Genomic DNA, 26,095 nt, shown 5'->3' on the forward strand with positions numbered 1-26,095 from the left:
GCCCATTCACTCGCGCCGGTGCTAATGGGGCGTGGTCTCTTCCTGCCCCCGCCCCTCGGTGTCCCCGCCATGGCGGTCCCGCGGACGCTGCTGGTGGCTTCGCTCCTGTCCCCGCTGCTGTCCCCGCTGCTCTCCGTCCTCCCGGTCGGCGCAGCCCCGTCCCCGGTGCCCCGCAATGTCTCCGTGCTTCTGGAGCCCGGCTCCGAGCGGCTGCGCGTCCTCCCCGGCCGCCACCCCTCCGCCGTCGCCTGGGCCAGCCTCGATGACCGCATCCCTCACGTCGGGTATGACCCAGGCGGGACGGGACGGGACGGGACGGGACGGGACGGGACGGGACGGGGCCGCCCGGAGCCGAGCGCGGATGGGGTGGCCGCGGGGCAGCCCTGGTCGCTGGGGTGCCCCGTCCCAGCCGTGTCTGTGACCCACCGAGCCCGTGTCCCCACAGCTGGGCCTTCCTGGAGGTGGCCACCAACGCCTCGTACAATGACAGCCTGCAGGCCTACGCTGCCGGGCTCGCCGAGGCTGCTGTCACCGAACAGGTGAGGGGAGACCCCTCCAGGAATGCGTGCCCTGGTGGCTCCCGGGCTGTCCCCGGCGGTGACACGCCGCCCTGTCCCCCAGCTGATGTACATGCACTGGATGAACACCATGGTGGGCTACTGCGGCCCCTTCAAGTACGAGAGCCAGTACTGCCAGAAGCTGCGCAACTACCTGGAGGCCAACCTGGCCTGGATGGAGGAGCAGATGGAGAAAGGGCAGGACACCGAGTACTGGCACCAGGTGAGGGTGGGGAACCCCCACCAGGGGAGCCCCCCTGGGTCCTCCTGGGCCTTTAGCCCAGAGCACAGTACAGGGCTGCGAGCTGTCCTGGCCGAGCTCCAGCTGGGATGACAGGGATGTGGTCATGCTCCTTCCTGGGGTGAGTAGAGGTGACTTGTGACTTTCTCCTTGCCAGAGCCTTGCATGCTGCAGTTGGGGTGCACAGGAGGTGGCTTTGTCACCCTCAGGCATGGGTGCTGAGTCATGACCTTGCTGACAGTGACACATCCCCCCTGTGCCTCTGCAGCAGCACCGAGACCCAGCTGATCTGCTCTGTCCCCTGGGGGAATGAGGGAGCCTGTCCCCCAAAAGCTGTCAGCCTGTCTCCTCATAGGAGCCGGGTGCCAGCTCTGTCCCCTGTCCCCAGGTGCGCCTGGCCCTGCTGCAGCTGAAGGGGCTGGAGGACAGCTACAACAGGCGCCTGGACTTCCCCAGGGGCAGGATCACCCTGGCACCCTTTGGCTTCCTGTAAGCTCCTTCTCAGAGCTGGGGGAGAGTGGGGGAGGGTTGTCCCAGGGTTTGGAGTGCTGTGGAGACAATTCCTGCGTGTCCAGGAGCAGCCAGTTCTACTCCCAGTTCACCTTTTCTGGTCATTTGTCTTTTGCTGCTGGAGCAAGGACAGAGCCAAGGCAGGTTGTCCTCTTCCCCACCCTGTGGGCTGGGTGGTGGGTTCCCCCCACAGCCTCTGCCTCAGTTTCCCCGCTTCTGTGCTCCCCCTTTCCTGGTAGCTCATGCCACCAGGGTGCTGCCAGCACCCTGGTGGCAGCACCCTGGGATGTGGTGAAGATGGACAGACAGACAGAGAGCTCTGAGCCAGCTCAGCTCCAGGCCTGGGGCATCCCTCACCTGACATCTTATGCCTTGCTTCCCCCCAGGCTGCTGCAGTTGGGGGGTGACCTGGAGGACCTGGAATCTGCCCTGAACCGCTCCTCCCCGCAGCGTGTGCTGGGCTCGGGCTCCTGCTCGGCCCTGGTGAAGCTGCTGCCGGGCCAGCAGGACCTGCTGGTGGCCCACGACACCTGGAGCTCCTACCAGGCCATGCTGCGCGTCGTCAAGAAGTACACGCTGCCCTTCCGCGCCTCGGCCGGCGGTGCGTGGGCTGGGCTGGGGGGGCTGTGCCTCACACCCCTCCTCTAATGCTCTGCATCCCCCCTCCAGGCAAGTCCCAGATCCCTGGGAGCGTCCAGGTGTTCTCCTCCTACCCCGGCACCATCTTCTCCATGGATGACTTCTACATCCTTAGCAGCGGGTTGGTGAGTGGGTCTGGTCCTCAGGCACCTCCTCCCGGCCCTGCTGCCCTCCCCATCGCTCCCTGCCCTGCAGGTCACGCTGGAAACCACCATTGGCAACAACAACCCGGCCCTGTGGAAGTACGTGGAGCCCCGGGGCAGTGTCCTGGAGTGGCTGAGGAACATCGTGGCCAACAGGCTGGCCCGCAGCGGGCCCGAGTGGGCCGCGGTCTTCCGGCGCTACAACAGCGGCACGTGAGTGGGGTGGGAATTGGTCCTGGAGAGACGGTGGTGCCTTGTGAAGGCTGATCTACAGCAGGGTTAAAGAATAAAGCAGGGGTTTATTAAAAGCCTCAATGGATCCACCTTGGTCCACAAAAGAGCTGAGCCAGGGCTATACCCAAGATGAACCAAAATGGTCACAAAATTTGATGATCGGTCACGGGGTCTCTCACTTTTATAAGTTCTGGTCCATTTGCATATTGGAGTTAATTGTCCAGTTATAGCTTTAGGTTATGAAGTCCTATCCTTCTTGTTTTTCTCTCTTCAGTCCACCATTGTTTATGCTCTTGGGCCTGAGATTTGGATCATTTGTCCTTGGTCCCAAGATAGAGAAGGAATTGTTTTGTCTCCCTACTCTGTGAAGAGAGCTCACCATCCCCTAATATGAAGCTCAGAACTACACACTAAAGCATCACAGAATCTGAAAAATAGAAAAGCTAAAACTTTAGGCATCAGTGGGATGGGATGGAGGGTGCCCAGGCTGCCACAGGGATGCATTCCTTGCTCTCCATGCCAGGTACAACAACCAATGGATGGTGGTGGACTACAATGCCTTCACACCAGGCAGAGCGAGCCCAGCGCCAGGCGTGCTGACAGTGCTGGAGCAGATCCCGTGAGTGGCTCCATTCCCTGAGCCCCTGCTGTCTCCTCTCCCATCCCTGTGGGTTTGGGAAAGCCCTGAGGGTGGTGCCTGCCCCCCCCAACAGGGCAATGGGGGCTGTCGTGGCTAAAGGCTTTGGGGGGGCTGGTACTGAGGTGATGGGTGCCCAGCACCTCTGGCCGGGGTGGGGACCCCCAGTGTGGGTTCCCCCCAGCCCAGCATGCCCCCCACTACCCCCAGTGACATTCCCCCCCTCTGCTCTGACCAGTGCTCTTCCTCCCAGCACAGGGGTCTGGTGGTGGTGGCTGATCAGACAAAGCTGCTGTACCAGCAGGGCTACTGGGCCAGCTACAACGTGCCGTGAGTGCCATCCCTCCCCATGGCCTGCCCTGGAAAGAGGGGCAGCAGTGCCCACCTTGCACCCCCTTGGTGCCAACTTGCTGGGTTCCCCCACCCCAGGTACTTTGAGGAGATCTTCAATGCCAGTGGGAACCTGGAGCTGGTGAAGAAATACGGTGACTGGTTCACCTATGACAAGAACCCTCGTGCCCAGATCTTCCACCGGAACCAGACGCTGGTCCATGACCTGGACTCCATGATCCGCCTGATGCGGTGTGTGCTGGGCACCCCTAGAATTTCCTGAGGAACTTCCACCAAGGGAATTTCTGTGATCCATGGGCTTTTTCTGTGTCTTCACCGTGGCTCTGTCCCCTCCCTCTGCAGGTCCAACAACTACCTGCAGGACCCCCTGTCGCGGTGCAGGGGCTGTGACCCCCCCCAGAACGCCGAGAATGCCATCTCTGCCCGCTCTGACCTCAACCCTCCCAATGGCACCTACCCCTTCCCCGCCCTGCGCCAGCGCTGCCACGGCGGCATCGACATGAAGGTGTGCCAGCCAGGCAGCCCTGCTCGCCTCACGGGTCCTCCTTCTGGGGCTGTGCAGCCTGTCCCCAGTGCTGACTCGCTGCCCTGCTCTGTATCCCCACCTACAGGTCACCTCCTCGGGCATGGTGCCCACCTTCGGGCTGGTGGCAGTCAGCGGCCCCGCCTGGGATGACGTGCCACCCTTCCGCTGGAGTGCGTCCCCCTGCAGCTCCCAGCTCCACATGGGCCACCCCGACCTCTGGACCTTCCCTCCAGTCAAGGTCCACTGGGACTGAGGAGGAGCTGGTCCTGTCTGTCCATCCGTCCGTGGGCGTCTGTCCTGTGGAGGATCCCTCTGTTGGGTGTGGGGGGTCTCAGCTCTGGAACAGCTCTCAGCTCTGTGTAACAGGGTCCCCCCCTCCGTTCTTTCTGCCTCTCGGGGTCCTGGCTGTGCTGCACAAGCCCAGCGTGTCCCCTCCCTGCCGTGGGGCTCTCCAGGCTCTTCCCTGGGTGCTGAAGCCTGGTTTGGGGGGGCTCTTCCTGGAAAAGGGGCATCCTGGGAGGCTGGGGCTCGCCCCTGGCGCAGACAGGAGGGCAGTGAGCTGGTTTGGCTGTGGTAAACAATAAAGTGCTCTGTGCTGGTGGCTGTGCTTTGCTGTCTGCTGAGGTTCTCTGGTGGCTTTGTTAGGGTTGGGCTCACGCAGGGGTCTTGCCCCCTCCCCGTTAACAGGGTGATCTCCTTCTCTGCTGCTGGGAGGGCGTGTGCCTAGTGAGGCTTTTGGGGTGCAGGCTGTGCAGGGTTCTCTGCTGTGGAATGGGGGAGCCCCACTCTCACCCCCCAGGAGTGGGAGACCATCCTCATCGTGCCTTTTGTCTTCCTTTCCTCTGGCACCTGTGTGCCCCGTCCCCAAAAGCCGCGGTGCAAAATCCTCTTAGGCAGCTCCCTTGATCCGCTCCGGCTCGTTAGGAATAACGAGGTCATTACTGGGGGATTAATGAGCTGTGCCTCGGCAGAGCTTTGAAGGTACCAGGTTCCCACCGGGGCTGGGGGGCCCTGGGGGCTGCGGGGGGGTGGGAGGGAGCAGCTCTGGGCTGTTGGGGTGCTGGCGCCCCAAAAGCTGGGATGGGTGCCCTGGGGAAGGTGGGGTGTCTGTACCCTGCTGTGCTGGGACAGATTACAGGTAAGTCTGTGTCCCCATGGTAGGGGGGCTGCTTTTGGGCTCCCTGTGCCTCAGTTTCCCCAGCCAGATCACCATCTGGGAGGTGAGCAGCGAGGAGGAACAAGGCATTGCTGGAAATGCCACAGTGTTGCTGATTCCCTTTTTTTTTTTTTTTTTTTCCTTAAACATGGAAAAACAAACAAAAAGTTGTTAAATACCATCCCAGCTGCTGCCACAGTGTCAGCCAGGGACGGGACGCTGGCCAAGGGAAGTGACCAGGTGACAGCCTGGCACGCCTTCCTCATGGCAGGGATGGAGCCAAAGGGGAGCAGAAGGGGCACAGGGAGGGGGGTATGGGATGGAAAGGGACCCTGGAGCACCCCAGGGCTGAGCTGAAATGTGGGGTCCTCCCAAGGGGGTCTCCAGCCTCATCCCTGTGAGCTGGGACAGGCTTCTCACACCCCTTTCCAGCTCCTGCTGCTGTCCCACCCTCATGGAAGTGGCTGTGAGGTAGGGGGGTGACTCCAAGGCTCCCAGAGGGGCTGGAGCTGTGTTCCTCCCATGCCTCCATTCAGGAATTCCCCCTCATTGCCCTCCTTTCCAGGTCCTCACGTCCCAAAAGCAGCGTGGCCCTGCAGAGGGGCAGTGCTGTGCTCTGTGCTGCTCTCAGGAGCCCAGGGATGTTTGGTTGGCCCCAAAGATCAGCTCCATGAGGAGCAGGGCAGCCCCAGAGCTCTCTCCCTGCTCACTGCCTGCCAGCAGTGCTGCTCTGGGGGGTTTTGCAGCACAGTTCGGGTCAGGGCACTGGAATCCCACACTGTGGTTTCACTGCTGTGTGCCTGGCACTGGGGCTGGGCACGCTGTGGGTTCCCAGTGCTCCCTGTTTGGCCCGTGTTGGTTCCAGTGCAGTGTCCTCCCCTCAGCACTCCTTGTGCCCTCTGCTTCCAGGCTGCTCCAGCTTGGCCAGAACAACAGAGGAGTCTCCTGCGGCTGCGGGGCTGCGGGCCAGGGCTGGCCCTTCCTCCAGATCCCACCCTCCTCCTCCTCCTCCTCCTCCTCCCTGCCTGCTGTGGACAGAACCAGCCCCTCAGAGCAGAGGTAGGACTTTTACCCTGGGCTGTCACCAGGGGTCCCAGAGGAAGGGAGGGGGCTCTGCCTGCTTTGCCTGGGGGTTTGTGGACCTTGGGTCTGGGCCAGCCCCTGCTTGGGACACTTGGGACAGCCCCTCCCTAAGGGATCTCTGTCCTTGGGGTGCCTGGCATGGCCAGCTGGAGCAGGGGGAGCTCATCCCGGGGGTCTCCCCCAGCTGGAGGGGGGAACCTTGGAGAGGATTCAAGGGCTGCCTTGGGGTGGGCCTTGGCAGGGTGAGCAGAGGGGTGTGATGGCTCATTTGGGGACAATGAGAGGTGTTTTGGCTGGGGGTTTGGGGTGTGCAGGCTGCCCTGGCTGCACCAGGGCTTCAGGGCCAAAATCCTGGTCCATGTTTTTGTCCGGACCAGATAATACCCACTGCAAACCTTTGAGGGCCCCCAAAATATTTTGTGAGCTGCCTTTCCTCTTTCCCCATCTCCTGGGAGCCCACATCCCATCTCCCGGGCATGTGAGAGCTGCCGGGCTCTGGCTGGCAGGGCCACACGTGTTTGTCCCCGCGGGTCACCGGCAGCGTGCCCGGCCGTGCCCGGCCACCCTGGGCAGCAGCGCCGGCTGTAAAACCCGCCCGGGGCTGGGCAAAGAGCGACCAGTGGGGGCAATGTCCGAGCCCTGCCCCTTCCCTGGTGGCGTGACTGAGCACGGCGACCTGGGGACCCCGGCACGGCCCCTCGGACGTCACCTGTCCCTCTGGTGTGGCACAGGCTCGGCGGTGGGTGAGGACAAGCAGCGACATCCCACGGGACAGCAGGTAATCCCTGGGGACAGGCCAGGCTGTGCACGGGCACCTGGGGACACCGGGGCTGGGGGACCGCGAGGATGGAGGAGGGGGTGGCACAGCCTGTCCTGGGATCTTCCAAGGAGAACTGCTGCATCCTAGAGATGGGAGGGGACACTGGGGACAGCCCTGTCCCTGCCTGTCCTCCCGGAGCTGGCATCGGGGCTGCGGGGGAGACCCGTGGGGAGCAGCTGGTGACTCCACCGCCTCTCCCTGGCAGAGCATCCCTTGTCAGGCCATGGCAGCCCAGCCAGCCGCGGGCCAGAAGCCCTTTCACGTCGTTTCGCCCGTCCTGGAGAGCCTGTCCCTCTCCAAGGCCGTGGGCACCAAGGTCTTCATGAAGATGGAGAACGTCCAGCCCTCGGGATCCTTCAAGATCCGGGGCATTGGGCACCTGTGCCAGGATGTGAGTGTAGGCACGCTGTGTGCAGGGGGTGCTCCTGCCCTCCCGGGGGGCGCACTGGGGGGACACAGCCGTCCTCTCCCCTCTTTCTTTCCTGCCTTTCAGGCTGCCAAGAAGGGCTGCCGCCACTTCGTCTGCTCCTCAGGTAACTCTACCCAGAGCTGGGGGGATGCTCCTGAGGAATGTGGGGATGTGCGGGGGTCGAGCCCTGGCTGAGCCCTCCCTTTGGCCAGGAGGGAACGCGGGGCTGGCAGCAGCGTTCGCAGCCCGGGAGCTGGCCCTGCCCATCACCGTGGTGGTGCCCAGCAGCAGCGGCCCCACCACCGTGAGCAAACTGCAGGAACTGGGGGCCACAGTCGAGGTCTACGGCAAGGTACCCCCAAAAGTGGCGTCTGGGGGGTCCAGAGAGGGCTGAGCCTGACCTCAGCTGCTCATGGGTGCTTGGCAAACCCCATCCCGAAAGGTCCCCTTCCTGCATCCCCTGCATCCCCAGCATCAGAGCAGGGTCACCCTGGGAGCCTTTACCCGTTCTGGTGTCCCCCAGCCCCGCAGGGACCAGGGACCCATCGCGGGGTTGCGAGGGCTCTGTGGAGCCCAGCTGAGACCCCCCTTGCTCCCACCCAGGTGTGGGATGATGCCAACAGCAGAGCCCAGGAGCTGGCTAAGACAGAGGGCTGGGTCATCATCCCCCCCTTCGATCACCCCTTGGTGTGGTGAGTGCTGCCAGGGCTCAGCTCCTGCCCCCAGTCCCCGTGCCCGGGACCCAGGGGAGCCCCCGGGCTGCATCCTCCCGTCCCTCCCCCTGCAGGGAGGGTCACGCCAGCCTGGTCCGGGAGCTGAAGGACTCTCTGGAGGCCAAACCAGGCGCCATCGTGGTGGCGGTGGGTGGCGGGGGACTGCTGGCCGGTGTCGTGGCCGGCCTGCAGCAGGTGGGCTGGCAGGATGTCCCCATCATCGCCGCCGAGACGCTGGGCGCTCACAGCTTCCACGAGGCGCTCAAGGCCGGCCGGCTCGTCACCCTGCCAGACATCACCAGGTGAGCAGCCAGGCGTGCAGAGAGCTGGCAGGGCTGGCTGCGGTGTCCTGGCCCTGACCGCCTTGTCCCCTGCTGTCCCAGCGTGGCCACGTCTCTGGGAGCCAAGACGGTGGCGGCGCGGACGCTGGAGTGTGCCCAGGAGTGCCAGGTGCTCTCGCAGGTGGTGCAGGACGCGGAGGCCGTGCGGGCTGTGCAGCAGTTCCTGGGTGAGCGGAGTGACAGGGACACTGCAGGGGTCGGGGTGACAGGGACACTGCAGGACCCTGGGGCAGCCGGGTGCAGGGCGAGCTGTGACTCGGTGGGTGCCCCAATGTCCCCGCTGGGTCCCCGCAGATGACGAGCGGGTGCTGGTGGAGCCGGCGTGCGGGGCGCCCCTGGCCGTGCTCTACTCGGGGCGGCTGCAGAGGCTGCAGAGCGAGGGGCGGCTGCGGACCCCGCTGAGCTCCGTGCTGCTCGTGGTGTGCGGCGGCAGCAACATCCACACGGCCCAGCTGCGGGCCCTGAAGAGCCAGCTGGGGCTGGAGTGACACCCGCGCCGGGCAGGGCGTGTGGCAGAGCCCGCCTGGCACGCTCTGCTCGCTTTCCTTCCCAAAGAACCAAAATAAAGCCTGGGAATGCGGGGCCGGGCTCCTCACGCAGCGTTTTGCAGCACGCAGCGCCCATGCAGGGATGGGGAAACTGAGGCACGGGGTGGTGCAGGAGGCACAGGGAGAGACCGGGGCCCCGCACATCCCATTTTTCCCCCGGGACATGCCAGGTATTCTCCTCTGCCCCCTTCTCCTCCCTCCCCCTGCTCCTCCCCAGGCTGCTCGGGCTGCAGCTCCCCACCTCAATTAGCAAACGCTCCTTCTCTGACTAATTACTTTGCTACTGTCTTTATGCATTATTATTGTAATGATTATTAATTATTACAATCCTCTCCTGTTCCTGCCACGTTGGCTGTGGCCAGACGAGAACAACGCTCTTGTTACCGTGATTTATCCGCGGGAATCCCGGGCCGGGTTTAACTCCGAGGTTCTGGAACATATGGAGGGGATATACCCACCCTAGACCCCCTAAGATCTCCTTTTCCCCCCCATCCCACCCTTTTCCCCGTTCTCCCTTTCCCCCAGGCTTTCCTGCTCTCTCTGCGGGGCTGTGTTTGCTTTTAGCCTTTTGCTGTGGCGCCTCCTGGGGTTTTTTTGTGTCCTCCCAACATTTCTCCCCTCTCCTTCCTCCCCATTCCGGGTGATGCGGGGTTTTGCTCCCGCCGGTGCTCCCCAGTCCCCCGGTTCCCCTGCTGAGCCTGTGCCCTGTGCCTTGGGCAGGGAGAGAAGCCTTTTGCTGCCCCCAAACCCCTCTCCTCCTCCTCCCTTTTGGGGCAGAAGGGTGCCAGCCCCAGGAGCAGCTCACCCACAAAGCCTGACCTGGCTGCCAACCCCCAGAAGCCCATCCCTGCCCTCAGCCCCTTGCCCTGTACCTCCCACCGGTCGGGCCACCTTCCCAGGTGCTTCGTGGAGGCCAAACCCCCATAAATCACAGCTCTGCCGCTCCATCGTGAGCAATATCTTATGTAAAAAGGTGTTTCCAGGGAGCACCGAAGGCTGGAGAATCCTATTACGAGGCACACTATTAATTATAAGGAGTCAGCCCAACCTACTCCAGCTATTTTTTATCCCAGGTCCAAAACCTGATTACTTTCCACCTTCTGCAGACCTTCCCCCTTCCAAAAAAAAAAAAAAAAAAAAATAAAAAAAGGCAAGAAGGTCAGGAAAAGAAAAACAAAACGTAATAGCTTTAAAAAGGAATTTATTCCCGTTATTCTGCTCGGGGGAGAGTCAGGGCAGTCAGGAGCTCCCCGTGGTGATACCTCAGCACAGAAGGGTCATTGCTGGGGGTGCCATGGGCACACTGGGGGGTTTGGGGTGACCCAGCAGGGAGCTTTTCCCCTCCTTGCCTTCACCTGGCCTTTGGGTGCCAGCTGGGAGCTTTGGATGTGCCAGGCAGGGATGTGAGGTGCAGGGTGGATGGGACACCCCTAAGGGATGGCATGGTCCAGAGCTGGAGACAGGCAGGAATCCTGAGTGCTGCTGCCTTCCTGGCACCTCTGGGGAGATGGGGACCCCGGGTTTGGCTCCTGCACCCAGTTCAGAGCTGCAGAGCTCCTCTGGGCCAGGGGATTTTCCCTTGGGATCCTCTTTGATGGCTGCTCCTGCTGAGTCTCACCCTTCTGGGAGGTGGCAGCTTGGAGCATCACCCCCAGCCCCTCCTGCAGCCTCTTCTGTCCAGGTCTCACAGATGGGGTGTCCCAGCAGCCTAAAAACAACCCTTAGCTCTGTGCCCTGAATTTTGAATTAATAATAATAGAATAATAATGATAGTAATCAATGCAACCAGTGTTCACCCAGTGATTGACCATTTTATACTCCCCAAAATGATGCTGTGAGTGGGTGATTTACCAACACATCACCCTGCCCCTATGAAAATTCCCCTTTGCCTGCTAACACCGAGAGCCTGGGAGTGCTGGAGCCCAGGGGAGCAGCCAGCTGTGCTCCTGCCTCAGTTTCCCCGTTTGGGAAAAGGGGAGAAGGTGTTTTTCTTGGGAGTGAGGGAACCCCAGTGTCTGTGCTGGCCCCAGCTCCTGGCTGAGGGCTCACTCGGGGCTCAGTGTGGCTCCTCGGCCACCCCGTTATTAATGCCAGTAATGGCATAGGAAGGATAAATTCCAGCACTTGGCTGAACAGAGAAAATATGCAGAGATGTGGCTGGCTTTCCATAAATCATCGCTGCTCCCTGCTACAACCGAGCCAGGACTTAAAATTCAGGTCAGGAGAGAGGGACTCTCGTAAGCCAGCAAGGGAAGGTAATTTATTCTGTTTATATCGTTTTACTGCAAGACAAGGAGCGGGAGGGGGGGTGAAAAACTCTGCCATGATTTTGCATTTTAAATATTAGTACAGAGCTGCAGCCTGCTTGGGACTTTTTATTTTTATATCTCAAGGGATAGAAAGCAGGAGAAAAGGGGAGAGAGATGGGGTGCTGGGGAGGAGACCCCCCCCCCAGGGAAAATGGGGTAAAATCTGCTGCTGGCACTGCTGAACCCGCACTTGGGGTGTCCCCTTGGGGCTGCTCTGCCAGCGGGGCTGCAGGTGCCCCTGGGCTGCCCTGGGACGGTCTTGGGTGCCCCCCAGGAGAAAGAAATTGTGCCTTGTGCTGTCTGCTGTGGGGAAGGGGCTGAGCTGGGAAAAGTGCCCCTTCCCAGTGCCAGGGAGCTGTGGGACTGCGGGCAGCTGGGCTACGGGGTGGGGGATGCAGCAGCATCACCTTGTGCAGGTGCACATGGCTCACCCAGGGCAGGGGTGGGAGCTGCTCCCCCAGAGCCCACGCAGGGCTGGGGGACGGTGGGGGAGCCCGGCCGGCATTTCTCACGGGCTTGTGTTAAAACAAATTAAAATAAAGTAAAATGAAAGGGACCAGGTGACCGAACAGTAGGTAACTAAAAGGTTTTTTATTCACATTGAACAACAAGAGCCATTCACACTAACAGCCTCCGCAAGAGGCAGCGGGGACAGGAAACCCACGACGCTTTCAGAAAACAACTTTTTTCTTTCCTTTTCCATTCTCCTTCCTTTTATTCCCCCCCCTCTCTATGTTCTCACCCCCCTCCCCGGTGCCATCCCCTCCCTGCCTTCAAAATAGAAAAATTCGGAGCCTCCGATGACTAAAGTACAATAAATAATCAGTAAACACAAAAACATACTTTATTTGTTTCTCCTTTATACAAAATAAAGAAACTAGAAGCAAAAACTATAATACATCCTTAAATTGGCGGAGCCTCTGGGAATCATTGGGGTGGGACTCGGCGTCGAGGCTCGGGTGAAATTTCTGCTGCTGTGGTTGGGTTGGTTCAGTTCTGGGGTTTATTGTTTGTTTGGGGTTTTATTTTGTTGTCGTTGCGTTTTTTCCTGTTTCTGCCTCTTTCTGGTGCCTGTTCCACCACGTGGGAGCCCAATCTCGGCCAGTCACTGGGGCCTGGCCCCGCTCAGCCCCCTGCTCCCCACCGCCACAAACCGGCTCCAAACCCACCTTCCCCTCGGGGGTGAAACAGGAACAATAAAAATGAGGCCAGGGAGGGGCCACGGGGGGGTTATTCCTGCTATTCCCCATTCCCCCCCTCCCTTCCTGTGGTAGGGGATAATTAAAAAGGTCGCTAATTAGCAGGGGGCAGCCCTGCCGCAGCCCCCTCCCCCGGTGCCGCCGGGCCGGTGGGACCCGTGTCCAGGCGAGTTCAGCTTTGGTCCGAGAGGCGCTGGTCCCGACTCCGGCGGGGTCTGCAGGGCTGGGCACCTTTCACTGCCCCCCAAAAAATGGCGGGGGGAAGGTGCCGGCAGGGGGGAGGTAGCGGGGTGGCCCCAAGCTCCCGGGGGGTGCGGGGATGGGGAGGATGGGCGGATGCCGGGATGCGTTTTGGCATCTGCGGGGGGGCTTCACCGGCCCCTGCTGCGGGGCGAGGAGGGGGACACGCGTGAGCTGGGGGGACCAGGGGGGGTTTCCCCCTGCGCACACGCACACGCGTGCCCGGGCCGGGCCTACCACACCGCCGCCTCGCTGAGCTCCGGGTTGGGGTGCGACAGAGCCCCGCTGTAGCCGCTATTGCTGGACATGGAGAAGGGCGGGCTGGGCCCCCCGCTGAAGACCTCCCCCGGAATGGGGTGCAGCGAGCCCGTCATCCCCGGCTCGGGGCTGGGGGTGTCGGGGTGCGAGATCATATCCGTGTACCTTTGGTTTTCTGAGGAGTGGTGTCCGCTTAGGGGGGGCTCCAAGGGTCCCAGGGGTGTGGAGCCGGGTCCTGAGTTCTGAAGGTAGCTGGAGTCGGCCGGGGACTGGGCTTGGGAGGGCGGCCCGTGGGGGAAAAAGTCATAGTTGCCTCCCGGCCCGTAGTAGTCACCTTGGTAATCTGTGCGGAGGGGGGAAAATGGATGCATTTGGTCTCCTGTGGCCAAAAACCTCCCGAAATCCCTTTGCGCCCCAAAGCAGCCCTGTGCTGTCCCCTCCAAAACGCTCTGCTGGCTCCCAAAGGGGGACCCAAAGGGCGGGTGGGATTTGAGTCCAGCCTGAGAGGAATGAGCCCGTCCTAAGAGCTGCACCGCCCATCACCCTCTCTTGGCCCAGCCTGGAGTGCGGGAGGGAAGCGAATCCGGGCTGGGAGAGGTGAGGGGTCCGGGAAAATGGGCTTAGTTTAGTGCTTAATTAACGGGGTAGTGGAAAAAAAAAGTGCATATATTTATATATATGTATATTTAAAGGGAACGGGGAAAATATAGATATAAAAAGAATGGGCAAAAATTAATATTAAACGGGAAAAATGTATAAAGTGGGAAAATATATATGTACATTGGCGAAATTGCATATAATAGGAAAAAATACATTAAAAATAGATATATAATGTGGAATTCATATACGTGTTTAAGCAGCCTGGAAGAATCTAACTCCAGGGCAACAAGGGGTGCCTGGAAAGCCCCTGGTCAGATGGGAGGCTTTGAAAAGGCAGCTTTTGGGGGGGCTCTGCGGGGAGCAGGGGGAGAGGGGAGGCGCGGGGCCGCCCGGCTGCGCCCATCCCGTCCCGCCGGGGCAGCGGGGGGCGGCCGGCCCGCACTGACCTTCCATATGCTGCGGGCCCGCGAGGTAATTGGAACAAATGCGGCCTGAAAGGGGGACAAAAGCCCCGCAGCTGGGGCTTTGTTCGAGGGAGAGGGGCCCCGCAATGCCGGGGGGGGGGGGGAGGGCGTGGGGGTGCGTGGAGCCGGCTCCGCGTGTGTGCGGCTGCGGGCACGCGTGTGAGTGTGTTCCCCCTCGGGCGGGGGAAAGGGGGAGAGCCGCCGAGAAGGGGATGGGAGGAACAAAGGACAGGAGGGGGGACAGGGCAGGGACCGTCCCTCACCTCCGTAGTACGTGTAGGGCGTGGAGCCGAGCATCTCGGACTCGTCGAGGCGGCCGCCGAGGGGCCGCATCCTGCGGGGGCTGCGGAAGAACGCGTGCCGGCGGGCGCCCAGCGCGCTCAGCTGCTTCATCCGCCGCTCCTTCGACCGACGGTTCTGGAACCACACCTGTGGCCGGGCTGGTGTCAGTGCCCACCGCGGATGGGCGAGCAGGGACCCCTCTGGGTCAGCCACATCCCGTCCCCAAAGTCTTTGCGGGGAAATCTTGCACCCACACCGCTTTTCCAATATTTGTGGGGTTTGGGTTTTTTTTAGCAACACCGAACCCCCCGCTTCCTGCTGCTGCCTCAAAAAGTACATGGGGACACCGCACCCCACAAATAACCAGGTTATTTAAAACCCTGCCCCTCTTTCCCGCAGCTGCACACCCTCAAAACCTCTGCCCCTGCAGATGGAAAATGCAGGAGGGGGAAATTTCCCCTTTGGATAGGCGAAGGAAGGGAGGAAACGTGGGAAGGAAAAAAGGGGATCTGGATCATGGCAGGAGCAGGCAGAAAGCGGGGAGCAGGGGGATGAGCACCTGCGGCAGCAGGCAGGGAGTCAGAACAGCCGGCGGTGAGGATGGGAATAAAAGGGAAAGGGGAGATGTGGCTGCCTCTCCACGGGCATCGCTTCTTCCGAACCGCACGCCTCAGCAGCCTGGTGGGGCGCCTGGATTATTGTCTCACTCCCCCGGGGATGGGGCAGCTGAGGGCTACGAGCACAGCCTTCTCCTGCGGGACTCGTGCTCCCCTCTGCCAGGAGCCGGGAATCGCAGCTCCGCTACGGGCAAAGCCGGAGAGTCCTCCCCTATTAATGCCTCTATTAAAGCCCATTAATCCCTACATTTCCGCAGGGATTTTCTTCACGGGGCCAGCGCGGTGAGGAAGTGCCGGCTGCCTGCAGAGCGCGATGGATGCTCCTCTCTTCCGCGAGGCTGGAGCATCCATCTCCCGGCACGCCGGGGATCCTGCTCTGCCCCGCACAAAACCTCGCGTTTTGGGAATGCTTTTCATCCCTTCCCACGGCTGGGGGATCCCCGCTCACCCACGACAGCGTGGCGTGGCTGCAGGGCTGGGCCTGAGGTGGCGCTGGCCGGGGACAAGTGGGGCTGGCCCGTTCCCACTCTGGCAGCCTGGAACGGCCCGGGCTCCCCCCGGGACCCCCTGTGCCCCCCTCCGAGGGCTGGCTGTCCCACCTGGATCACTCTCATGTTGAGGCCGGTCTCCTGGGCCAGCTGCTCCCGGATGTGGCGGGTGGGTTTGGGGGTGGCGGCGAAGGCAGCTTTGAGGGTCTCCAGCTGCTTGGCTTTAATGGTGGTGCGGGGCCCCCTCCGCTTGGTGCCCGAGTTCTGCTCCTCGTTCTCGTTGTTGGTGGTCTCCTTGTCCGAGGAGGTCGAGTTGTCCGTTTCCTTGGTGTCGTCCTGCATGGGGTCCTGGAGATCCGGGGACAAACTCCTGTCTGTACATGAGGACACTGTAAAGGAGACCCAGAGAGGAAAGGGGGGGTGGGATGACTTCGGGGAGACATTGACCCCCCCTCTCCTCTGCCCTCCCCGGCCCGCCTGCTTGCCCGGAGAGGGGCTGGGGGGTGCTGGAGAGCAGCAAGGGGTGCAGACGGCCTCTGCCCCCCTGGTTCCCCTAAAGCATCGCTCCCCCAACACCACGCGGAGCTCCGGGCACCGCTCCAGCCCTGTGCACGGTGCCGTGCCGACGGGGGGAGCAGGGCAGGGGGTGACCCCCGGGCCCGCCGCTGCCCCCCGCGCTCCCCCTCTACTACCCGTGCAGGGAGGCGGGATGCGCCACCAGGAAAAACGCAGCCGGTCCCTGCCGGGGTTTGGGGAGCCCCCCCGGTCGCTGCCTGGAGCCTGGCTCACCCCCCCCGCCCCCAGGCACCGTGTTCCCCCCGGGGACCCTGCAGCCAGCACCCCCCCAAGGCCAAGCTCTACTCGCCTCGCTCACAGCAGCGGCCCCACTGACTGGCGTGGCAGGATCCGGCCCCGGGTGCTGGACGGAGAGAGAGCCCACGGAAGGGGGTGAGCAGGGGCGCCCGGCATGGCTGGGACAGCAGGAGGGGGCCTGGCCCTGCTCTCCTGACGCAGAGACAGCTTCCAAGGAAGTCAAATGGGAGCTTTGCCTCTGGGTGAAAGGAGGCGAAGGATCAGGCCCGCGGCGCGGGGGGACCGGGCACACTCGCAGGGGGGCTCTGGGGAGTGAGGGGCTCCCGGGGCAGCCCTTGGGGGGATCGCGGCTCCCCCCGCCCCGCAGCCCCGCTGCCGGAGGAGCCGTGCGCGGGGAGGAGCCGAGGCTGGAGCGGGGAGCTCACCCCACGCGTGTCCGCGTCCCACGGCGGGGGGGGTGTTACGGAGGCTTCCACCCGGTTCCAAGCCTTTCACCCCACATCACTCCCTCCCCCGACGGATCAACTGGCTGCGGGGTGCAGCCCCTCATCCCACAAATCCAAACCTCCTGCCCGGCCGGGGGGTGCCTCCACCGGGAGGTACCGGCAGCTCGGGGCTTGTGCCCGGCGCTTTCGGCGCTGCCCCTCCTGCCGGGGCCGGTGGCAGGGATTACCGGGGGTCGGGCTGACCCCTTACCCCACAAATCCGAACCTCCTGCCCGGCCGGGAGGAACCGGCGGCGGGAACGGAGCGGTGGGCCGGCTGAGCCGCTCGTACCTGAGTTGAGGCTGCCTTCCTTCAAACTGGGAGAGTTCAAATAATCCTCTTTGCAAACAAATTTGTTTTCGTCGATGATATAGAGTTCCTCGCCCGTGGAGAGCTGCTTGTTGCAGACCATGCAGGTGAAACAGTTCAGGTGAAAGACTTTATTCCGGGCTTTCCGGACGAGGTCGCTGGGAGAGATCCCTTGGGAGCAGCCGGCGCATTTGGTACCAAACCTCCTGGGAAGGGGAGAAAAGCGAGAGCTGGAGCCCCGGCCGAGATGGGCTGCGGCGGGGGCTGTGTGTGTGCTCCGTACCGACACCCCCTCCTCAAACCCCCCGCGGGAGCCCTGCCTCTCCAGCACGTCCCATGGAAGATTTGGGGGAACGGGCGAACCGCACCTTTGGGGCGAGGATGAGGAGAGCCTTCATCCCCGCCAGCCCTGGCGCTGGGCTGCGGGCGCAGGGCGGGTTTGGGGTGTCCCCAGGCGCGGGGGACACGCACGAGCATCCTCGCCCGGGTTTGGCCCCCGAAGGGGAGGGGAGAGCGGCCGGGGGTCCCTCCGCACCCTGCGGGGCGGGATTTCGTTTCAGCCGGTGCCTCCCGGGAGGGGAATGCGGGACTCGGGCCTGAAAATCCCCGAAAATGGGGCAGATCACGGCCAGAGAGACGGGAAAAGGAGCGGCGGGTGCGGGGATCAGAACAGCGGGCTGCGGAGGAGGGAGCTGCGCTCCCCAAAGCGTCCCATGGTCCCAAATCCGGCATCCGCTCCCCAGCCCGTCCCGCTCTCCCGAGGGGGAATTTTTTCTGGTCGGGAAGAGTGCTTTTTAAATCTCCGCTTTTCCTTTCCTTCCCAGAGCGGGTCTGGGTTTAGGTGTGTTTTTTTTCCTCAGGAGATTTTTTAAAAATTAAAAAAAAAAAATCCAGGAAATCGGAATCGGCTGGGAACAATCCCCCCAGAGGAAAAAAAAAAAAAAAAAAAAAAAAAAAAGAGACAAAAAAAAAAAAAGAGACAAAACTAAACAACCAAAACCTGCCACAAACCCCACAAAACAATACCCAAATCCCCACCAAAAAAAACCCAACCAAACAAACAAAAAAAAAAACCATAAACCCACCTAAACCAAAAAACAAGAACAAAATGTAAAACCCTGAGCAAAATAAAACAACAACAAAAAAATTCCAACAAAGCCCCCCAGACCAACCGAACAAACAAAAAAGAAAACGATACAGTAAAAAAGAAAAAACCAAACAAACAAAAAATAAAACCAACCCCCAAAACAAATAAAAAACCCTCACAGAAACAAAAACCTGTCTGCAGAACAGGGAGCAGGGGCTGTCCCCGAGGTCCCCGGGGGCTGCCAGGCCCGGGGGCGCCCACGCAGGGTCCCCCTTTTCCTCCTCGGGCCGCGGCACAAGCGGTGCCGGTGTCGCTGCCGGCCGTGACGTTGATGTAGTGCCAGCATTAGGAGCCATAAGTCACGGCCCCTCCCGGCCCCTCATTCCCCCCCGGCCCTTATCGCACTCATTAGGGGCCTTTAAGGTGCGGGGCCCCGGGGGGGCGGGTTTGGGCTCCGTCTCCAGCGGGGCCTGCCGAGCGGGGGGAGCTGGGGGCGCCGGGCCGGGCCGAGCGGGGCACACCCCGGTGCCCGGTGCCACCGGGACCCGACGCCACGGGGCGGGCGGTGCCAGCGGCGGAGCGGGGAAAGGTCGCGGGGAGATGGGGAGGGGGGCACAGCATCGCCGCCCCCACCTCGGGCTGCAGCAGCGGCCGCCGGGTCCCCCCGGGGCTCCCCCGGGCCGGGGGCTGTTCCCGACGGAGTGGCGGGGCAGGGAGGGACACGAGGGGATCCCCCTGAGCTCCCCAAAACTCCGGGGGACACCCCAGGGAGGCCGGGCACGATGAGCAGCTCCGCTCCCTCCGCTCGGGTGGGGGTGAGGGCTCACCTGAAAAAGTCATTTTTGCAGTAGAGTTTCCCTTCCCTGGAGAAGCATTTCTCGGTCAGGTTGCACTTGCACTCGCAGCACTGGACGCATTTGATGTGCCATGCCCTGTCCAAGACGTTCAGTAGGAAGCGGTCCAAAATCGGCCTCTCGCAGCCCGCACAATGCACCATCATAACCTCCGCCGGGCGATGGAGACGCTCGAAGGGAGAAGCCAGCCCCGCGCCGGCACACGGCGGCGGCAAAAAAAAGGAAAAAAACCCCAAAAACCAAACAAAAAACCCACCCAAAACAAACAAACTAACTAACAAAAAAAAAAAAAAAAAAAAAACCCAAACCAAAACAAAAAAAAACCCAAGGGAAAATAATGGAAAAATAAAATAAAATAGAAAAGAAAGGCAGGAAAAAAAAATCAAGTCAGGTGAAATAAAATGAAAAGAAATAAAATAAATTAAAAAGGAATAAAATAAAGGAGAATAAAAAATAAAATGAAAATAAAACCCCAAAAGAAAACAAACCCGAACGAAATAAAAGAAAAATTAACAAAATATAGAAGAAGGAATAACAAAAAATTCAGGGGAGGGCAGCGGGGCGGCTGTCAAGTTCTTCCCCCTCTTCTCTCCGGAGCCTCGTCGACGGCAGAGAAAAAACGATGCCCCCCCCAAGAATAATCCAAACCACCCCCGAGAAATAATAACAACAATAATACTGAACAGCCCCCGAAATCGCGCTGCGGTGCGTGCGGAGCGGCCCGGGAGCCGGCGGAGCGGCGGCCGCGCTGCTGGCGGGCTCTGCGGCAGCGGGCGCGGCGGGAGGGGTGCATGAACCCCCCCCTGCAGCCGGCAGCCCCGGTGCCTCGCTGTGCTCCGCCGCCGCCTCGCCGCCACTCTCATGCTGTCCCCATCGCCAGCTTTGTCCCCCGCCTTAGTAATTCGCGCATCCTTATTCAGATTTGGTGACGCCGAGGGCCGCGTCACCCGGGATGCGGCCAATGGCCAGGCGGTAACCATGGCAACCTCTTAATTTATAGCATATCTAAATTGGCTCCAGCCTTGTGCTTGGCACAGAGGGAAAAAAACAACGCGCCTCTATTGTTGAGGGTGGCTTGTACCTGGGCCGCGAAGTGAGTACGCACCTGGCTGGGGGGCCGGGGGGGGCAAGGCCGAAAATCCGCTGGCCCGCCGTTTTTCCTTTAATTTTAATTTTCGTTTGCGTTCATTGCTGTTCCAGGGATGCTCGGGGAGGAGTTACGGGGTCCCGAGTTGCTCAGGGCGAGAGCATCACCTGGTTTTGGGGGGTTTATTTTTCTTTGCACGAGGGGAAGAGAGGCTTTTGTCTGGAAGAGCAACAAGTGGGAAAAAGAAGAGGGGGGGATTTATTTAGGAAGGGGGAGGGGGTGGTGGGGATGGGGAGGAGGCCGGGGGCTCCTTCCCGCAGCGGAGCGGGATGAAAAGTTCCCCCGGAGGTATGCGGCCCCCCCGAACACCCCGGGCTTTGTCCCCCGGGCCCTTCCCAGCTGCCGGCGGGGGGAGCGGGGCCGGGGCGTCCCGGGGGGCGGCGGCCGCTCCCCCTCCCACACTGAGATTTCTCTTTAATTCCAGGTGCGGCGGAGCCGAGACCCCGCGGGAGGGACGGGGCAGCGCCGGCCCCGGCCAGGGCTCGGGGGGGTTTGGGGAGGAAGATCCAGCCTGGGCCGGGGGCAGCTCTGCCTCCGTTCCCCGGGGGGTTCGGGAGGGGACGAGGCAGCGCTGGGGTCCGGCCGCGCGGGGAGGAGGAGGAGGAAAGCGGCGGGGCAGGTGAAGGCCAAACCTTCCTTCCCATTCGCCGTCGTTTCCTCTAGGCAAAATCCTTGTATTTTTATATTAAAAATATATACTTAAAAAAAATTTATTTTCCCTCGCTCCGGCCCGAAATAACCCGTGGCTGTGGAGCCTCATGGTGCTGGGAAATGCTCCTGGTAGTGGCAAAAAAATCCCCCAAAAAACAAAAACCAAAAAACAAACACCCCAAAAATCCCCAGAAAATCCCCACGTCAAAATCCCAACAAATGCTCCATCGGCGGGAAGTGGAGCGGGTTTTGTATGTAGGGATATTTGTGGAAAGAGAGAGAATCGAAACAAGAAAATAGAGAGAAGAGATTCGGGGAGGAAAAATAAAAGAGAAGGAAAAGGGAAATAAAAAGAGGAAAAGCACAGGACGAAAAGGAGAGAATGTATTCAGGAAAAAAAAAGTGATGGAGAAAGGGAAAGGAAAAGAGAAAGAGAGAGAGAGAGAGAGAATGAGGAAAAATAAATTAACGGAAACGAAAAAGGAAGGAACTAAGAAGAGAGGAAAACCACAGAAAACGAAGAAAAGAAAAAAAAAAGAGAAAGGCAAAGCAAAGAAAGAAGAAATAAATGAACGAAAGAAAAATACACAGAAATAAAGAAGGCAAGGAAGAATATGGGGGGGGGAAATGAAGGAAAAAGAAGGGAAAAGGAAAAATAAACGGAGGAAAGAAATAAAAATACAGAAAGAACGGGCTAGAATAGAAAAGAATGGAAACCAAAAGGGAAGGGCGAAGGAAAAGCGCCAGAGAGAGCGAGCAAGGAAGAGGAGGCGGAAGAAAAGAAAACAAAGAAGAAAGAAGGAAAAAAAGCCACGGAAGAGAGAAGAAAGGAAATGAAAGTGCAGCCAGATTAAAAGGGGAGAAACGGGCAAGAAATCGAAGGCACGGGAAGGAGAAGGAGGAGGGACCGGACCCAGGGCCGATCGCTGCCGCGCTCCCGCGGGCTCTGCCCAAGTTTGCGGCATTCCCTGGGCGCTCCTGAGGAATCTGGGAGCCGCGGGGATGTGAGGGATGTGCGGGATGTGCGGGCCCCGCTCCCGGCGAGGCCTCCACGGATTCCGGGACAGGATCCAGCCCGGGAGCGGGGTCAGGGCATCGGGAGCATCGGGCAGGCCCCGCTCCGCGCACGGCGGGGAAAAGCCGGGGTGTGGAGGGGCTGCAGAGCCGCGGGCACACGCGTGTCCCCGGGCAGGGCTGTGCCCTCACACGGCACCGGGCTGAGGCACCGCGGGCTGCCCAGGGCCGCCACACCGAGAGCGGGAGTGCGGCTGTGCCACGTCCCGGGGCTCTATGGATAAACCTATGGATGATCTGGGCTGTACGGACTGCCCGTGCTGGGTGCGAGAGCGACATCGCACATGCCCGTGGGTCCCTTCCCCGCCACCCTCTGCGACCCTCCACCGAGCCGGGACCCCCGGCTGGGGACCCCCACCCCGTCCCCTGCTCCCGGCGGCCGTCCCCGGTTCCTTTTTTCGTTTAAAAGTCAAGGAATAAATAAATCCAAGGGGAAAGGGAGGAGGGGAAAAGCCACCCCGAGCCCTAAGAAACTCCCCCCAGCCACATTCCCCCACGGTAACAGATGGTAATTCAGGGCCCATAAGACCTCCTATATGTAACTAATAAACCTTTTGTGTTTTAACAGGGTAATGCGTGGAGAAGCAGCGTCGCTTATACAAGATGTTGATGGAATTTACTATATTATTAAAGGAAAAAAAAAATCCTCTTTCAAGAATAAAGTGTATCAACTTACAACACAACAGACGGCAGAGGGATAAGTGAAACAGACAAAAGACAAACAAGATAATAATCTGTTTCCAATCAGTTAAGCCCTGTAGAATTTGTAATACGCGGTTTGCATATTCCCCCTGTGTTTTGTAATTAATTATCTATCTGTTCGGATGCTCCGCCGCCGACTCCGTAGATATTACCAACTATTTTTGGGGTTGTAGGCGGTGATCGCGCCGGGGATGGAGCGCGGAGCGGGGCCGGGCTCGGCGGCTCCGGCCGGCCCGAGGATGCCGAGCCCGGGCGCGGTGGGAGGAGGCGGCGGCTCCGCGGCGCTCCGCGCTCCTCCGCGGGGCCGCTGCCGGCGGGCGAGGCCGCTCCCCCCGCGCTCCCCTCCTTTCCCCTGGTAAGAGGGGGGACGGGGCAGGTTTTAACATTAAACAAACCCAGCAAGCATCTCCTCGCCGGGCCATAGGCGTTTCTGAGTGACTGCGTTACAAATTGTAAATTTAAATAGCTCACAGGATTCATTACCTCCCGCGTCTGATTTCACCCAGCCGTGAAAAATTGTCCTGGTGTACCACTGAGAAAGGGTTTGCTGCAAAGAGCCACAGTCTAATCACCAGCTTTCTCTCGCCAACAAAAGTGTAATTATTTTGTTTTGGGTGTAAATATAACCCACGGTACAAAAAAAAAAAAAAAAAAAAAAAAAAAAAAAAAAAAAAAAAAAGATAAACCTCCAGCAGCGTCTGAATGCATTACAGGGCTGTTTAAAAAGATCCGTCCTAAATTAATACCAAGGTTAAAAGGGGAAGGCAGCTGGGACATGGAAATTTCCGTATTATTGGGGCGGGGGGCGGACACGAGGTGAGTGTGAGTGTGAGCGCGGGCGTGCACAGCGCGGGTGAACAATGCGGCCCCCCCGGCCCGCACAAAGCCCCACGCAGCCCCCACGCCTCCAGCCGGGCCCCCCCCACCCGCGCCTCCTTCTCCCCCTCCCCTGCACCCCGCAAAAGGGGCCCGGGGAAGGTGCCGGGCACAGGGGATGCCCCAGCTCCGAGCTCCCCTCGGGTGCTTCCAGAACCGCCGGGGGGTGTGAAAAAGAAAACAAACAAACCAAGCCCTCCAGCAGCACCGCAGACAAATACAAACGAACAACCGGGGGATTTTTAATTCGTGTTTTCCCCCGTTTTACTTCATTTTAACGAATTTTTGTTTCCCTCCCTCCGAGCTCCGGCACGGGGTTTCGGTGGAAGAAAAGGCACAAAACGAGCGGCGATGCCGGCGGCAGGGAGAAGCCTCGGGAGAGGCGGAGTGGCCGCGGGACCGGGCTCTGTTGAGGCCGTTTAACGGGAAAAAAGCGAAACAAAACCATACCACCAGAAAAAAAAAAAAAAAAAAAAAAAAAAAAAAAAAAAAAAAAAAAAAAAAAGAAAAAAAGGAAAATAAATTCTAAACAAAAGTGAAGGCACAAAAATCTCGAGCGGAGGCAGAGAAGCGGCTGCCGCCGGCGGTCGCGGAGCTCGGAGAGCCGTCGGTGCGGGTCCGGTGTGCAGCACCGTCCCCGGAGCGCCCCGAGACCCGGGGGACCCCGGCCGGGGCTGCCGCTCCCGGCTCTGAGGGCAGCAAGCGCCGAGCCGGGTGCCTCTTTTCCCTGCTCCCCTCGACCTTTCTACATCCTCCTGCACAGCCATTTTAACCAGTCCTTTTTTTTTTCACCTCCGCCGGTTGCGGTAATTGGCGAAGCTTTAATTGCACCCCCAGCCCTTCCTGGCTGCAGCACGATCCCGGGACCCCCATTCCCACAGCCCCGACGCTTCCCCGGGGCTAAGCCGGCCCTGGCTGGGGTCCTGCTCTGCGCGGAGCCGGCCCGGAGCGCCCGTGGCTGCCGCTCCCCGCGCTGCCGAGCCGCGGGTGGGCAAAGCCCGGCCGTGAGCAGCCCGCGCTGCCAGAAACGAGCCGGAGACGGGCAAACCCACACCTTCGGAAACTTAGTGACTTGAGGGGGATGCGGCAAAGAACTCGCTCCAAATTTCCTCGGGTGATCCCCGGCCCGCTACAACCTCCCGTCGATGCGACCGCCCCCCCGGAGGGGCTGCTCGAGCCGTTCCCACCCGCTCCCCCCGCCGCCTCCCCGCTAATGAGCGTGTGTGTTGACACGGCGAGGCGATGCCCCCGTTTGCTTTTGTTTGGGAGGTGTGAAAGAGGGAATCTGCATGAGAAAAGCCGGCGGCAACCGCGGAGCTCCGCGCAGCAGCGGCGGGACGGAGCGAGCCGGTGCGTGGGGAGCCCGCCCTGGCGGGGCAGAGCCTCCGGAGCGGGGGGGGGGTCGGGGGGCGCACGGGGGGGCAGGGCTGGAGCTGGGGCGAGGCAGGGAGGGGAAGGGAGCTCGCCCCGGTGCTCCCGTCGGGGGTCGTGGCTGAGCGGGGCACTGGCAGGGGTCTCACCCCGGGTACCCCCGCACACGGGACCCCCAAAGCTGTCGAGGCTGCACCCCTCGGGGTCCTCCTCCCTCCTTTGGGTTTGTTTGGGCAATGGGAGGGGGAGCGCTGGGGCCGCAGCTGCGGGCGGGATGGGGGGAGCACAGCGCTCCCAGACCCCTGCTCACCGCGGGGGGACCCACGGGGGACATACGGGGGACACACCGGGGGCACACGGGGGGCTGAGCGCGCCCCGCAGCCAGGCGGAGAGAAGGATGCCGGCAAGGGAGGGGGGGCAGTTCCACGGGAGGGGTTCGGGGCTGTTAGCGGGGGCAAAGCGGAGCAGGGAAGCCGCTCCTTGCCTCGCTCGTCCCGAGTGGCAGAGGAGTCCCGCGGCAGGACGGATGTGACAGCGGTGCCATCGGCAGGGCTGAGCCCCGGGATGGAGAGCCCTGCTGGGATCGCGGTCCCGCCAAGCCCTCCCCGGCCACAGCCCCGGCCCCGCCGCGTCCCTCTCGGTGTCCCCGGGGTCCTGCCGGTCCCTCGGAGCTCTCCAGGGTGCTGAACCGCGCGGCCCCGCCGGCCCCGGCCCCCGCCTCGTCCCGCGGGCACTGCTGCCCCGCCACCCTGCCCTATTCTCCGTCGCCTTCGTCCTCTCCACCTCGATCTTCCTGTCTTTGCTTTTCTTTTTTTTTTTTTTTTTCCTTGGTTGGTTTTCATTCTTTCCTTTTTGTTTTCTCCCCCTTTTCTTTATTTGTCCTAGTTTTCTGTATGTCTCTGTTTTTCTGTGTTTCCCTCCGTTTTTCTCTTTTATTTCTTTCTTTTTGTTGTTGTTATTTTTCTTTTTCCACCTATTTCTCTCGCATTTTCCTGTGTTTTTCTAAATTTATCTTTTTCTGTTTCCTTTTATTTTCCCCCCGTTTCCCCTCATTTTCTTTTTTTATTTATCACCTTTTCTTTTCCTTCCCTCAATTCTTTCTCTTTTCCTCCCTCGATTCTTCCTCCCATTCTCTCTCCTCCTTTCTCTCTCCCCACACCCTCTGCTGCTCTATTTTTCGTTTCCCCCTCTCATTTCACACACATTCCCTTCCGATCTCCTCTGCCCCTCTCTGTTTTTCTCTCACTTCCCGTTTCCCTTCTCCCACAGAAAGATTGGAAATTTGGGCAACACCGCCATAGAATTATCAGACACCCACCGGACCCCCGCAATGCCTCCAGTCCTTCATCCCGAGGGGAGGG

General features: G+C 60.5%; 3 protein-coding genes across 5 annotated transcripts; 2 read left to right on the forward strand and 1 right to left on the reverse strand.

Annotated features, from left to right (window-relative positions):
• Positions 1–29: 29 nt before the first annotated feature.
• PLBD2 (phospholipase B domain containing 2) lies at positions 30–4,439 on the forward strand. Its single transcript, XM_050980398.1, has 12 exons — positions 30–284; positions 446–539; positions 622–780; positions 1,187–1,287; positions 1,695–1,909; positions 1,978–2,072; positions 2,143–2,303; positions 2,848–2,943; positions 3,220–3,291; positions 3,391–3,543; positions 3,655–3,817; positions 3,924–4,439. Exons 1-12 carry the CDS (start codon positions 70–72, stop codon positions 4,089–4,091), a joined length of 1,692 nt encoding a protein of 563 aa, XP_050836355.1. The 5' UTR covers positions 30–69; the 3' UTR covers positions 4,092–4,439.
• A 134-nt stretch (positions 4,440–4,573) lies between these two features.
• SDSL (serine dehydratase like) lies at positions 4,574–8,955 on the forward strand. 2 transcript variants are annotated; one of them, XM_018916518.3, is made up of 10 exons: positions 4,574–4,819; positions 5,904–6,053; positions 6,809–6,855; positions 7,103–7,288; positions 7,391–7,430; positions 7,519–7,658; positions 7,910–7,998; positions 8,094–8,321; positions 8,403–8,527; positions 8,655–8,955. In XM_018916518.3, the coding sequence occupies exons 4-10, from the start codon at positions 7,121–7,123 to the stop codon at positions 8,846–8,848; spliced, it is 984 nt and encodes a 327-aa protein (XP_018772063.1). In that variant the 5' UTR covers positions 4,574–4,819; positions 5,904–6,053; positions 6,809–6,855; positions 7,103–7,120; the 3' UTR covers positions 8,849–8,955. The 2 variants fall into 2 exon arrangements, with proteins under 2 accessions (XP_018772063.1, XP_009090565.4); XM_009092317.4 differs by lacking the exons at positions 4,574–4,819; positions 5,904–6,053 and having other exon boundaries at positions 6,331–6,855.
• Positions 8,956–12,889: 3,934 nt separating this feature from the next.
• On the reverse strand, positions 12,890–19,059 carry LHX5 (LIM homeobox 5). Of its 2 annotated transcripts, none has more exons than XM_030232761.2 (5): positions 18,887–19,059; positions 16,955–17,178; positions 15,477–15,754; positions 14,242–14,407; positions 12,890–13,257 (listed from the first exon to the last, which is right to left on the reverse strand). In XM_030232761.2, the coding sequence occupies exons 1-5, from the start codon at positions 19,057–19,059 to the stop codon at positions 12,890–12,892; spliced, it is 1,209 nt and encodes a 402-aa protein (XP_030088621.2). The 2 variants fall into 2 exon arrangements, with proteins under 2 accessions (XP_030088621.2, XP_050836498.1); XM_050980541.1 differs by having other exon boundaries at positions 15,477–15,735; positions 16,930–17,178; positions 18,887–19,056.
• Positions 19,060–26,095: the final 7,036 nt, after the last annotated feature.

Source organism: Serinus canaria, chromosome 15 (genome assembly GCF_022539315.1).
Source record: "Serinus canaria isolate serCan28SL12 chromosome 15, serCan2020, whole genome shotgun sequence".
In the NCBI taxonomy this organism is placed as follows: Eukaryota; Metazoa; Chordata; class Aves; order Passeriformes; family Fringillidae; genus Serinus; species Serinus canaria.

Bases quoted from the DNA above. Each gene is read 5' to 3' on its own strand.
- LHX5 (XM_050980541.1), bottom strand. From the start codon at position 19,056: ATGGTGCATTGTGCGGGCTGCGAGAGGCCGATTTTGGACCGCTTCCTA. The intron at 17,179-18,886 runs GTGAGCCCTCAC...TCCCCTTCCCAG, and splicing joins TGCAAAAATGACTTTTTCAG to GAGGTTTGGTACCAAATGCG. The intron at 13,258-14,241 runs GTGAGGGACGGT...CCCTCCGCACAG, and splicing joins GCCCTACACGTACTACGGAG to ATTACCAAGGTGACTACTAC.
- SDSL (XM_009092317.4), top strand. From the start codon at position 6,337: ATGGCTCATTTGGGGACAATGAGAGGTGTTTTGGCTGGGGGTTTGGGG. The intron at 7,659-7,909 runs GTACCCCCAAAA...GCTCCCACCCAG, and splicing joins CAGTCGAGGTCTACGGCAAG to GTGTGGGATGATGCCAACAG. The intron at 8,528-8,654 runs GTGAGCGGAGTG...GGGTCCCCGCAG, and splicing joins GGCTGTGCAGCAGTTCCTGG to ATGACGAGCGGGTGCTGGTG.
- PLBD2 (XM_050980398.1), top strand. From the start codon at position 70: ATGGCGGTCCCGCGGACGCTGCTGGTGGCTTCGCTCCTGTCCCCGCTG. The intron at 1,288-1,694 runs GTAAGCTCCTTC...GCTTCCCCCCAG, and splicing joins CTGGCACCCTTTGGCTTCCT to GCTGCTGCAGTTGGGGGGTG. The intron at 2,944-3,219 runs GTGAGTGGCTCC...CTCCCAGCACAG, and splicing joins ACAGTGCTGGAGCAGATCCC to GGGTCTGGTGGTGGTGGCTG.